Genomic DNA, 14,493 nt, shown 5'->3' with positions numbered 1-14,493 from the left:
ACCTGTCCAATACAGTCCCAACAGTGAAGCATGGTGGTGGCAGCATCATGCTGTGGGGGTGTTTTTCAGCTGCAGGAACAGGACGACTGGTTGCAATTGAGGGAAAGATGAATCCGGCCAAGTACAGGGATATCCTGGGCGAAAACCTTCTCCAGAGTGCTCAGGACCTCAGACTGGGCCGAAGGTTTACCTTCCAACAAGACAATGACCCTAAGCACACAGCTAAAATAATGAAGGAGTGGCTTAACAACAACTCTGTCACTGTTCTTGAATGGCCCAGCCAGAGCCCTGACTTAAACCCAATTGAGTATCTCTGGAGAGACCTAAAAATGGCTGTCCACCAACATTTACCATCCATCCTGACAGAACTGGAGAGGATCTGCAAGGAGGAAAGGCAGAGGATCCCCATATCCAGGTGTGAAAAACTTGATGCATCTTTCCCAAAAAGACTCAAGGCTGTATTAGATCAAAAGGGTGCTTCTACTAAATACTGAGCAAAGGGTCTGAATACTCAGGACTAGGGATGAGCTTCGAGTTCGAGTCGAACTCATGTTCGACTCGAACATTGGCTGTTCGCAAGTTCGCCGAACAGCAAACAATTTGGGGTGTTCGCGGCAAATTCGAATGCAGACGGAACACCATTTAAAAGTCTATGGGAGAAATCAAAAGTGCTAATTTTAAAGGCTAATATGCAAGTTATTGTCATAAAAAGTGTTTGGGGACCTGGGTCCTGCCCCAGGGGACATGGATCAATGCAAAAAATTTTTTTAAAAACGGCCGTTTTTTCAGGAGCAGTGATTTTAATAATGCTTAAAGTCAAACAATAAAAGTGTAATATCCCTTTAAATTTCGTACCTGGGGGGTGTCTATAGTATGCCTGTAAAGGGGCGCATGTTTCCTGTGTTTAGAACAGTCTGACAGCAAAATGACATTTTGAAGGAAAAAACTCATTTAAAACTACCGCGGCTATTGCATTGCCGACAATACACATAGAAGTTCATTGATAAAAACGGCATTTGAATTCCCCAAAGGGGAACCCCGAACCAAAATTAAAAAAAAAAAAAAAAAGACGTAGGAGTCCCCCTAAATTCCATACCAGGCCCTTCAGGTCTGATATGGATATTAAGGGGAACCCCGGACAAAATTTAAAAAAAAAAATGACGTGGGGTTCCCCCTAAATTCCATACCAGACCCTTCAGGTCTGGTATGGATTTTAAGGGGAACCCCGCGCCGAAAAAAAAAAAAAAACGGCGTGGGGTCCCCCCAAAAATCCATACTAGACCCTTATCCGAGCACGCAACCTGGCAGGCCGCAGGAAAAGAGGAGGGGACGAGAGTGCGGCCCCCCCCTCCTGAACCGTACCAGGCCACATGCCCTCAACATTGGGAGGGTGCTTTGGGGTAGCCCCCCAAAACACCTTGTCCCCATGTTGATGAGGACAAGGGCCTCATCCCCACAACCCTGGCCGGTGGTTGTGGGGGTCTGCGGGTGGGGGGCTTATCGGAATCTGGAAGCCCCCTTTAACAAGGGGACCCCCAGATCCCGGCCCCCCCCTGTGTGAAATGGTAAGGGGGTACAAAAGTACCCCTACCATTTCACTAAAAAACTGTCAAAAATGTTAAAAATGACAAGAGACAGTTTTTGACAATTCCTTTATTTAAATACTTCTTCTTTCTTCTATCTTCCTTCATCTTCTGGTTCTTCTGGCTCTTCTGGTTCTTCCTCCGGCGTTCTCGTCCAGCATCTCCTCCGCGGCGTCTTCTATCTTCTTCTCCTCGGGCCGCTCCGCACCCATGGCATGGGGGGAGGCTCCCGCTCTTCTCTCCATCTTCTTCTCTTCTCTTCTTTTCTTCTCTTCTTCTCTTCTTCATTTTCTTCTCCGGGCCGCTCCGCACCCATGCTGGCATGGAGGGAGGCTCCCGCTGTGTGACGGCGCTCCTCGTCTGACAGTTCTTAAATAACGGGGGGCGGGGCCACCCGGTGACCCCGCCCCCCTCTGACGCACGGTGACTTGACGGGACTTCCCTGTGACGTCACGGGGAATGCCACAGGGAAGTCCCGTCAAGTCACCGTGCGTCAGAGGGGGGCGGGGTCACCGGGTGGCCCCGCCCCCCGTTATTTAAGAACTGTCAGACGAGGAGCGCCGTCACACAGCGGGAGCCTCCCTCCATGCCAGCATGGGTGCGGAGCGGCCCGGAGAAGAAAATGAAGAAGAGAAGAAGAGAAGAAGAGAAGAAGAGAAGAAGAGAAGATGAAGAAGATGGAGAGAAGAGCGGGAGCCTCCCCCCATGCCATGGGTGCGGAGCGGCCCGAGGAGAAGAAGATAGAAGACGCCGCGGAGGAGATGCTGGACGAGAACGCCGGAGGAAGAACCAGAAGAACCAGAAGATGAAGGAAGATAGAAGAAAGAAGAAGTATTTAAATAAAGGAATTTTCAAAAACTGTCTCTTGTCATTTTTAACATTTTTGACAGTTTTTTAGTGAAATGGTAGGGGTACTTTTGTACCCCCTTACCATTTCACACGGGGGGGGCCAGGATCTGGGGGTCCCCTTGTTAAAGGGGGCTTCCAGATTCCGATAAGCCCCCCGCCCGCAGACCCCCACAACCACCGGCCAGGGTTGTGGGGATGAGGCCCTTGTCCTCATCAACATGGGGACAAGGTGTTTTGGGGGGCTACCCCAAAGCACCCTCCCAATGTTGAGGGCATGTGGCCTGGTACGGTTCAGGAGGGGGGGGCCGCACTCTCGTCCCCCCCTCTTTTCTGCGGCCTGCCAGGTTGCGTGCTCGGATAAGGGTCTGGTATGGATTTTTGGGGGGACCCCACGCCGTTTTTTTTTTTTGGTGCGGGGTTTCCCTTAAAATCCATACCAGACCTGAAGGGTCTGGTATGGAATTTAGGGGGAACCCCACGTCATTTTTTTTTTTTAATTTTGGCCGGGGTTCCCCTTAATATCCATATCAGACCTGAAGGGCCTGGTATGGAATTTAGGGGGACTCCTATGTCTTTTTTTTTTTTTTAATTTTGGTTCGGGGTTCCCCTTTGGGGAATTCCCATGCCGTTTTTATCAATGAACTTCTATGTGTATTGTCGGCAATGCAATAGCCGCGGTAGTTTTAAATGAGTTTTTTCCTTCAAAATGTCATTTTGCTGTCAGACTGTTCTAAACACAGGAAACATGCGCCCCTTTACAGGCACACTATAGACACCCCCCAGGTACGAAATTTAAAGGGATATTACACTTTTATTGTTTGACTTTAAGCATTATTAAAATCACTGCTCCTGAAAAAACGGCCGTTTTTAAAAAAATTTTTTGCATTGATCCATGTCCCCTGGGGCAGGACCCAGGTCCCCAAACACTTTTTATGACAATAACTTGCATATTAGCCTTTAAAATTAGCACTTTTGATTATTCATGTTCGTGTCCCATAGACTTTAATGGTGTTCGCGTGTTCGAACGAACTTTTTTCCTGTTCGCATGTTCTGGTGCGAACCGAACAGGGGGGTGTTCGGCTCATCCCTACTCAGGACCATGTGATATTTCAGTTTTTCTTTTTTAATAAATCTGCAAAAATGTCAACAATTTTGTGTTTTTCCTGTCAATATGGGGTGCTGTGTGTACATTAATGAGGAAAAATATGAACTTAAATTTTTTAGCAAATGGCTGCAATATAACAAAGAGTGAAAAATTTAAGGGGGTCTGAATACTTTCCGTCCCCACTGTATACCAGAATCCAGCAGAATATTATATAATTTATAGGATAATTCTCACTCCAGCTCCTGCAGAGTACAGCCAGGATCTCTGAGCCCCTCACATAGAAGTTTTATTCCAGAGTCTTCCAGATTATTCCTTGATAATTCCAGTCTGGTGAGGGATTGGTTATTGATAAGAATGGATCTGAGATCATCACAGCTGGAGGAAGTCACACCACATTCACACAACCTGCAGAGACAAATCCAGACACATGATATTATATTATGAGATGAATATGAGGAATTATTCCCATTTAGTGAAAAGTAACATAACATCACTAGAGTGGAATATCAGGATATACATAATGTTATACAGAGGAAAGATCTTGTTATTAGGGAAGCTGATAAAGGTGAAGCTGTTGTAGTACTTATGTCTACACAGTATAAAGAGGGGGCGCTGTGAAAGCTCAGTCACCCCCTTATGTACCCGGTTATTAAGCAGGACCTCATACAGTGTCTCATACAGGGGCTTTTGAAATTAATAGATAAAGGAAAGGATCTGGGGGGGTTATGAAATAAAACAGCAGAATTTCTGATGGTGGGTACCCCAATGACCCCAATATTCCATCACCTTCCTAAAGTCCACAAATCAGGAGTCCCCATTGAAGGTCACCGGATTGTGGCAGGAATAGGATCCCTTATAGAGAATGTAGGGGGGAGGGGTGGATATACATTTCCAGCCTTTAGTGCTGAGACTTCTGGGATGTATTAGAGATACAAGTACTATATTGGTGGATATTCTACATTTACAATGGGATTCTACATTCACATGGGGGACACTTCACATTAAAGCACTTTATTCTTCCATCCCCCATTCTTTAGTGTCTCCAGCAATCAGATATCATCTCCATAGATATAGATCATATACTAGGATGTTACAGGAATTATTACAGAGGCTCTAAAGGATGAGGGTTTTTTACCTTAACCACTTCAGCCCCAGAAGGATTTACCCCCTTAATGACCAGAGCACTTTTTACAATTTGGCACTGCGCTGCTTTAACTGGTAGTTGCGCGGTCATGCAATGCTGTACACAAACATAAAAATCCAATAAACTCAATTTTAGTCATACATTTAGGCCAAAATGTATTCAGCCACATATCTTGGGTAAAAAAAGTCAATAAGCGTATATTTATTGGTTTGTGCAAAAGTTCTTGCGTCTACAAACTATGATATATTTACTGGAATTTACGCAGCTTTTAGTTTATGACTGCCTATCTCATTTCTTGAGGTGCTAAAATGTCAGGATATTTTTTTTCACAAAGACAAAGGGCAAAAAAAATGGTATATTGCTCAAACATGCCATGGGTATGGGGATACCACATGTGTGAGATTTTTTAGGAGTCTAGCCGCGTACAGGACCCCGAAAACCAATCACTGCCTTCAAGATTTCTAAGAGCATACATTTTTGATTTCACTCCTCAATACCTATTACAGTTTCAGAGGCCATGAAATGCCAATATAGCACAAAACCCCCCAAATGACCTAATTTTGGAAAGTAGACACCCCAAGCTATTTGCTGAGAGGGATGGTGAGTATTTTGCAGATCTCACTTTTTGTTACAAAGATTTGAAAATTGAAAAAAGAAAAAAAAATCTTTTTCTTTTTTTATTTTCCAAAACAAATGAGATCTGCAAAATACTCACCATGCCTCCTAGCAAATACATTGGGGTATCTACTTTCCAAAATGGGGTAAAAATTGTGCTATCTTGACATTTCAGGGCCTCCAGAACTGTGATTGGTTTCTGGGGTCCTGTACGCGGCTAGGGTCCCAAAAAGTGTCACACATGAGGTATTCCCGTACTCAGGAGAAGCAGCAGAATGTATTTTTGGGCTGTAATTTCACATATACCAATGCCATGTTGGAGCTATATATTATTTAGTGACAACTTTGTGTAAACAAATAATAATGAAACTTGTGGCAAAATGTATAATAATCTATGGACTCAACATGCTTCTCAGCAAATAGCTTGAAGTGTCTATTTTCCAAAAGGGGGTCATTTGGGGGGTTTTGAACTGTCCTGGCATTTTATGCCCAACATTAAAAGCCTATGTCACACATCACCCACTCTTCTAACCATTTGAACCACTTGTCCTTTCTGACGCTTTTTGTTTACATGAAGATAAAATTTGTTTTTGCTAGAAAATTACTTTGAACCCACAAACATTATATATATATATATTTTTTTAAAGCCTACAGATTAAAATGGTGGGTGTTGATTTTTTTTTTCACAAAGTAATTGCGCAGTAATTTTTTAAAAAGCAATTTTTTGGAAAAAAAAAACACTTTTTTGAATTTTAATGCACAAAAACACACTATATTGCCCAAATGTGTGCCAAAGCATAGGGGCAATCCGCCTCTAATGTCCACATCTGCCCCCATGCTTCGGCATATATGCTCTTTTTTTAACTGTGGTGGTGAAATCACCTCCTACAGTGCTGGAGTCATGGATTTACGTATCATAAGAGCAAACCCTGTTGCAAACCCTGTTGCTGTCAGAATAAATAAACTTGTGCTGCAGCTGAATGGTGTACCTGCAAAGCAACTGATGGTTAACAATAAAACACAGTAACAGTAAAGTATAAGGGTAGAATGACATACCTGTAAAGCAAACATGATAAAACACAGTAACAATAAAAGATTACAGTTAAGCAGAAAATTCAGTAACAGAGCAGAACAATGGAGAGAGAACAATAGAGAGAACAATAAAACATCAACTATTTTTGGCTTTTTTATTCAATTTATTTTATTTTTTATTTTATTTATTTTTTTAAATTTTTACATTTTTATTGTAACTGTAAACGTTTCAGCTTAGGGTCTCTCAAAATGGACCATCTCATCTTTCAAGACCCTATGTGATAGTGTGCCCTAGGACTGTGCCGTGCTGTACATACATAGTTACATAGTTGGTGATGGTGAGGTTGAAAGAAGACACAAGTCCATCAAGTCCAACCTATGTGTGTGCTTTTATGTCAGAATTACATTGTGTATCCCTGTATGTTATGGTCGTTCAGGTTCCTATCTAATAGTTTTTTAAAATGATCAACGCTCCCCGCTGAAACCACTGCCTGTGAAAGAGAATTCCACATCCTCACCGCTCTTATGCCACTTACACACGATCGGACATTCCAACAACAAAATCCATGTTTTTTTCCAACGGATGTTGGCTCAAACTTGTTTTGCATACGCACGGTCACACAAAGTTGGTCGGAAATTCGAACATCAAGAACGCGGTGACGTACAGCACGTACGACGAGCCGACAAAAATTACGTTGGAGGGGATATGATTTCAATTTACAAATACCAGACTGGTGACCCCACAATAGGGATAAAACTTTTTTGCAGAAGAGAGTTTACCAAGACTCGTGGCCACTCATTAAAATTAGAAGAAAAGAGGTTTAACCTTAAACTACGTAGATGGTTCTTTACTGTAAGAGCGGCAAGGATGTGGAATTCCCTTCCACAGGTGGTGGTCTCAGCGGGGAGCATTGATAGCTTCAAGAAACTATTAGATAAGCACCTGAATGACCACAACATACAGGGATATACAATGCAATACTGACACATAATCACACACATAGGTTGGACTTGATGGACTTGTGTCTTTTTTCAACCTCACCTACTATGTAACTAAGTTCAATAGCCAGTGCTGCTCTTAAGCTTGATTCTGAGCATGCGTGGCATTTTGTATGTCGGAATTATGTACACACGATCGGAATTTACGTGAACGGATTTTGTTGTTGGAAAATTTGAGATCCAGATCTCAAACTTTGTGTGTCGGAAATTCCGATGGAAAAAGTCCAATGGAGCCTACACGGTCGGAATTTCCGACAACAAGCTCCGATTGCACATTTTCCATCGGAAAGTCCGACTGTGTGTACGGGGCATAACAGTAAAGAACCATCTACGTAGTTTGAGGTTAAACTGCTTCTCTTCTAATGTTAGTGAATGGCCGTGTGTCTTTAAATTCCCTTTCACAGAAAAGTTTTATCCCTATTGTAGGGTCACCAGTACGGTATTTGTACATTGAAATAATAACCCCTCTCAAGCGTCTCTTCTCCAGAGAGAATAGGCTCAATGTTTGTAACCTTTCTTTATAAGGTCCTCCAGTCCCTTTATTAGCTTTGTTGCCCTTCTCTGGACTCTCTCCAGTTGCAGCTCATCACTCCTGAGGACTAGTGCCCAGATTTATATTCTAATAATCCACTAGTGTATGGTAGTGATGGAAACATTCATGGTTTCAGAGACCAGGTTGGTCAGGACAGGAGGGACAATAAAAGCTGGTGTCATGCCTATATCTGTGTTTTCTGCAGACACAACGTCTTCTTTGGGGTGCTCTTTGGGCAGGGGTACTGTGATGGAAGTCACGTTGGGCGTGGGACTAGTGGAACCCAGAATCCCTTGGAGAGATTGGGAAACCCTTGCTTCAGCTCCCCATGCACCTCTTATGTCTAATTCACCCTGTGTTTATTAGGGGCACAGGGTGACCAAGAAAATGTGTCTTGGATTACTTAAAATGAAACAGTAATATTTATCCACCATATCTCCCAGGGAATATACAGACTATTCCTGGTTTATTTGAGTCTGAACTATACATGTCATTTGAAAGAGCTGATCACATTGGCCTCTGTACAATGTAGGAGACAGTCCGTCTGCTACTAGGGGCTCCTGCTATTATGTGAACGTGTCCTGTGTTTATGTTTATGATAATGTGTGTTGTGTCTTCTAAAAAGACAAGTCTGCCCTGAATGGTCATACCTCTGAGTCACCTAGGCTGTTTAAATGATTTGTTAATTAGCTATGTTAATTCTGTTTCTGGTTACAGTTTGCTAGGGTAATGTGATCAGAATGGGGGGACGGGGAAATGTCCTCCTGTTGTATATATTTGTTTGTCCAGAGTTTGTCCAATAAATGATTCCATGTTCAAACTGTGTAACTGAGCTAGTCTCGTCTAGTTCTTGGTTACAATATTCGGCTGTAAAATCTGATATCTGATGATCAGACTGGAGGAGGCTGTATACTGACGGAAGCATATAAGCGGAGTGCGACGGGGTTCCGTGACATTGGTGGCAGCAATGGGATTCTTCCTGCAGTCTGGGACATCCAAACTTCCAACGGGATCAAGGTCCGGATAGCAGAAGAGCTGGAGATATGTATCTGGCATCAAAGTTGCAAGTGCTGCTGCGGAGTGCCCTTTCAGCAATCCCCAGGTCTGTGTCTGCGGATCAGTACCTGGAGATCAGGCAGCAGATTCTGGTGCAGATCTGGATTGGAGCCCTCCAGGTTGCTGGTAGACACCAGGGCAAGTGCTTTCCAACCACAGAGCAATGAGCCAGTGATCAATGGCAGTTACAGATGCCATTCATGGAAGAGTGGCCCCAGGACCAATGGTTGGACAGGCTGGTCCAGCAGGAGATAGAGCTGGACAATCGATATCAGGCTCTGCAATGGCACGCAGAGTAGGGATATTTAGGGGAGACAACAGAATGCTCTCCGGAGGGATGTGACTTTGGTGGCCCTGGATTGCTGTGGGAGAGCCTTACAGATGGTTTTGTGTTTGGCTATGAAGGGGATCCTACCCTTGAGGACCAGCGAGAATACAGAGAGGCTATGCTTAGTCTCAGAGCTTAAACCAGACCTGGAATATTTGCTAAGGAAGGAACAGCATCTGGAAAGGGCATACCGGGAACTGCTAGAACACGTTCAGCAGCGTGCCCTAGAATTAGCAGCGGAAACTCTGGAGATGGCCATCCCCAAAGCTGAAGTGCTGACAACAAGGCAGAGCTCTGCTAGCCTCTGCCCAGCACCAATAACATCCTTTGGGTTCTACGGGCAGAAGACTGTGAACCTCTATTCCCAGACACCAGTTCCAGAGACATCCAGTAGAAGAGCTGGCATCTGGGCCAAACATCACTGAGCTCTGCCCAGCACCAACAGCAGCTTCAACCTCCCTGAGAGAAGAGGCAGTCGGCCTTTCTCCCACAACACTGACAGAGACGTGGGATTTTGTGCCAGCAGCATCTGTGGAGTTACCAGAAACTTCTCTAGTTGAAGTGCTGACAACTGGACAGAGGGTCAAAGACCTCTGCCCTACACCTGCAGCAGTTCCGGAGGCCCAGGGCAAGAAGGTGGCGGTCACTCCCCAGTAGGGATGGGCTGACTGTTCGAGTGGAACATGATTTTGACTCGCACATCTGCTGTTCGTTCATTCGACAAAGATCAAACATTATGGGCCGTTCACACCAAATTCTAGCTGCGCGCCACGGCCCATAATGAACTGCGTCATCGCAGTGGTTTGCTGGCTGATGATTGGCCAAGCATGCACTATGACCCGCATGCTTTGGCCAATCACAGCGCCATAAGCAAACAGAGCCATAATTGGTCAAAGGCAGGGTGCCTTTGGCCATTTAAGGCTCAGGGGGTTAAGTACATGCCCCACACTATATGAGGCCGCCTGTACGTAGGCCCTGTGTAGTGTGTTGCTGGCATTATAGAGAGATAGATAGAGAGAAACAGAGTGTGTCATTTAATTTACTTTGAGCAGGCAGTTTATTCAGTTAGCTAGATCTCACTGCAGACCGTTCCTACTGTACTGTTTCTAATCTTCGTCAGGCAGGCAGTAGATCCAGTTAGCTGCAGTGTATTGCAGTGTATATATATGTGTATATATATATATATATATATATATATATATATATATATATATATATATATATATATATATATATACATACACACATACAGTCAGACTTTTTCCCCCTTAAAATCATGGGAAAATCGTGTGTGCTGATTGTGAGCAGAGCGGAGCAAGCGCCAGCGATATACACATAGCCGAGTGTACTCGGCTACTCTCGGCTCTACTCACAGTCAGGGGCGGGACTGCGAGAGGAGCTGAGTCTAGCCGAGTACACTCGTCTTTGTGTGTCTCGCTGGCGCTCACTCCTCTCCGCTCACAGTCAGCGGAGATCAGCACCAATTTTAAATAATCAGCGGCTGGACAAGGCTGCAAAGGCACTGGGAAAGGCTGCAAAGGCACTGGGCATTACTGCAGATGGACACTGGGCAAGACTGCAATTATGGACAAGGCTGCAGATGGACACTGATAAGGCTGCATTGATGGGCATTTAAATGTAAGTTTTTTCCTTAAACTTCCCTCCTAAAAGTTTTTTCCTTAAAATTCCCCCCTAAACTTGGGGTGCGTGTCATACGCCGGCACGTGTTATACGGCGGTATATATATATATATATATATATATATATATATATATATATATATATACACACATACACACACACACACACACACACACACATATACATATTATTATTATTATTATACAAGATTCATATAGCGCCAACAGTTTACGCAGCGCTTTACAATGTATAAGGGGGACAACACAATTACAGTACAATACAAAAGGTACAGGAGGGCCCTGTTCGTGGAGCTTACATTCTAAAGGGAGGGGGTGGTGGTACAAAAGGTAATAGCTGCAAAGAATGATTTGATGGGGGTGGCTCAGGGACAGTTATGTGGGTGTGGGATAAGCTTTCCTGAATAAATGAGTTTTCAGGGATCTCCTAAAGGTGGACAGGGTAGGGGCTGATCGGATATACTGGGGTAGGGAATTCCAGAGGATGGGAGAGGCTCTGGAGAAGTCCTGAAGGCGAGCATGGGAGGAGGTAACAAGGGAGCTAGGGAGCAGGAGGTCCTGGGAGGAGCGGAGGGGGCGATTTGGGCGATATCTGCAGATGAGGTTGGTGATGTAGATGGGGGCGATGTTGTGAATGGGCTTGTATGTTATGGTTAGCATTTTGAATTTTACACGGTGGGGTAGGGGAAGCCAGTGAAGGGATTGGCATAGAGGAGCAGCAGTCACGGATTGATTAGTGAGGTGTATTAGTCTAGCAGCAGCATTCATAATAGACTGAAGGGGGATAGCCTGCTTAAGGGTAGGCCATTAAGGAGAGAGTTGCAGTAATCGAGGCAGGAAATAATCAAGGAGTGAATAAGTTGCTTTGTGGTGTCATTAGTCAGGAAGGGTCGAATTCTGGAGATGTTGCGGAGGTTAAGGCGGCAGGATTTAGCCAGTGATTGTATATGGGGGCTGAAGGAGAGGTCAGAGTCAAGGATTACACCCAGGACCCTGGCATGTGTGGAGGGACCAATGGTTGTGTTGTTGATATTAATGGTGAAGTCACAGGAGGGGGACCGTGAAGGAGGAAATATAACAAGCTCAGTTTTAGAAAGATTAAGTTTGAGGAAGTGGTGTGACATCCATACCGATATGTCATTTAGCAAGTTTGAGATCCGTGAGGAGATAGTGGGGGTGAGTTGAGGAGTGGAGAGATAGATCTGTGTGTCATCGGCATAGAGGTGGTATTGGAAGCCATGGGAGGTTATCAACTGGCCCAGGGAAGAGGTATAGAGTGAGAAAAGGGGAGGCCCAAGGACGGAGCCTTGGGGTACCCCAACAGAAAGAGGAAGGGGAGCGGAGGAGATGGAGTTGTAAGTGACACTGAAAGTGCGCTGAGATAGGTAGGAGGAGAACCAGGATAATGCAAAATCACGGAGGCCAAGGGAGTGTAATTTGCTGAGGAGCAGCAGGTGGTCAACTGTGTCAAAGGCAGCAGAGAGGTCTAAAAGTATGAGTATGGAGTAGTGGCCATTGGTTTTGGCAGTCATTAGGTCATTGGTGAGTTTTAGTAGGGCAGTTTCAGTAGAATGTTGTAGGTGGAAGCCAGACTGTAGGGGGTCAAGAAGGTTGTTGTCCGTGAGGTAGCGGCTCATTTGGTCATGAACAAGGCGTTCGATGAGCTTGGAGGCAAATGGGAGAGGGGAGATAGGTCTTAAGTTATTCAAACAGGTGGGGTCTAGTGAGGGTTTTTTGAGTATGGGGGTAAACAGTGCATGTTTGAGCGGGGAAGAAAAGGTGCCAGAGGAGAGGGAGAGGTTGAAGATGTGGGTTAGGGAGTTGAGGATAGAGTGGGAAGGTGGTCGCAGTAACTGAGAGGGGACAGGGTCCAGGGGACATGTAGTGAGGTGGGCCATGGAGAGGAGTTTATCAACTTCTTCTGTGGTAACTGGGCAAAAGGAGGAGAGTATTGAGTGTGGAGTTGGACCTGATATGTTGGGTAGGGGAGGAATTTGAATGCTGGATATCTCCTTGCGAATTGTGTTGATTTTGCTATTGAAGTGGTTGGCAATCTGTTGAGCGCTAAGCAAGTTGGTGGGTGGGGGCAGTGGGGGGTGAAGTAAGGAATTAAGGGTAGAAAAGAGTTGACGAGGTTTGGATGAGAGGGTTTTGATGAGTGTTGTAATAGGTTTGTTTAGCAGTGTGGAGGCAGGAGTTGTATTTGAGAAGGACAGATTTGTAGAGGGTAAAATCTTGCAGGGATTTAGATTTACGCCATGCTCGCTCAAGAGCACGGCTGTGTCTCTTGAGACTTCTGGTGTCGTCTGTTTGCCAGGGTTGTGGCAGATGGGGCCTGGTTCTGCGTGTAGAAAGAGGAGCAAGTACGTCTAGGGAGGATGACAACGTGGTGTTGTAGATGGAAGTGGTTAGGTCTGGGCAGGACAGGGGTGTGATTTTGTCATAATGGCCATCAGTAGCAGAGTGAAGAAATGAAGGTTTGAGGTTGCGAAGGTTCCTGCGGGTAGTGGTTTGTGGGTTGGCAGCATGTGATATAGGAGACAAGGAGAGTGTGAAACAGATAAGGTTGTGATCAGAGAGGGAAAAGGGTGCGTTGGAGAGATTGCAGGGAGTGCAGCGATGGGAGAATACAAGGTCGAGAGTGTTGCCGTTGGAGTGGGTGGTGGTTTGTATCCATTGTGTTAGGTTAAAAGAGGAGGTTAGGTTGAGTAGTTTAGAAGTGGTAGCATTATTAACATTGATTGGAATGTTAAAGTCACCTAGGATGATGGCAGGCACTTCAGATGAGAGAAAATAGGGTAGCCATGCAGAGAAGTCATCCAGAAAGCGTGACACTGGTCCAGGAGGCCGATAAATGACTGCGACCCTCAGACAAGCTGGAGAGAAAAGACGAATGCAGTGCATTTCGAAAGAGCAGGTGGAAAGAGAGGGAGGTGTGGGCAGTACCTGGAAGGTGCATTGTGGGGAGAGGAGAAGTGTGACACCACTTCCTTTTCGTCCACTGGGTCTGGTGGAGTGAGTCCAGAGAAGGCCACTGTGGGACAGGGCAGCTGGAGAGGTAGTATCAAATTCCTGGAGCCAGGTTTCATTTATAGCAAATAGATCAAGGGATTTGGAGAGGAAAAGGTCATTGACAGAAACTAGTTTATTGAAGACTGAGTGGGCATTCCAGAGGGCACATGAAAGAGGGGGGCTGACTTGTGGAATCAGGGGAATTGGGATGAGAAGGTTGAAGTTGCGACTACTGTTGGAGGAGGTAGATGGTCGATCTTGGCATTGGGAATTGGGTGTGGGAGGGCTGGGGTTTGGTGCAATGTCCCCAGACATTAGGAGTAGTAGGAGGGTGAGGGTGGTAAGGCGGGAGTGGGATTTATAGGAGGGCAGATGCTGTGGTGGAATGGACGTGGTGATACTGTGTGGGCTTAGAATGAGCAGGAGGTGGTATGTGGAGTAATATTGAGTGGGCAGAAGAGAGGGAGATATGTAAAGGTTGGGGGCTGGAGAGGGGGGGTAAAGACATGAGAGTTTGAGGAGAGAGGACGTTATAACAAAGATTAGTGTGAGCATTTTAGAGGGTGGGGACAGGCTAATA

The 14,493-nt window shown here is 45.2% G+C and overlaps 1 protein-coding gene across 1 annotated transcript in view; it reads right to left on the bottom strand.

Moving 5' to 3' along the window:
- LOC141133874 (NACHT, LRR and PYD domains-containing protein 3-like) overlaps positions 1-14,493 on the bottom strand; it is a gene marked incomplete in the record, with an annotated part of 735,962 nt that overhangs the window by 96,505 nt on the left and 624,964 nt on the right. Inside the window, 1 exon segment of the mRNA XM_073623461.1 lies at positions 3,772-3,942. Coding sequence (XP_073479562.1) covers positions 3,772-3,942 — 171 coding nt within the window.

The sequence above is a fragment of the Aquarana catesbeiana genome, linkage group LG03 (genome assembly GCF_042186555.1).
Source record: "Aquarana catesbeiana isolate 2022-GZ linkage group LG03, ASM4218655v1, whole genome shotgun sequence".
Classification (NCBI taxonomy): Eukaryota; Metazoa; Chordata; class Amphibia; order Anura; family Ranidae; genus Aquarana; species Aquarana catesbeiana.
This window is presented reverse-complemented; position numbering and strand designations above follow the sequence as displayed.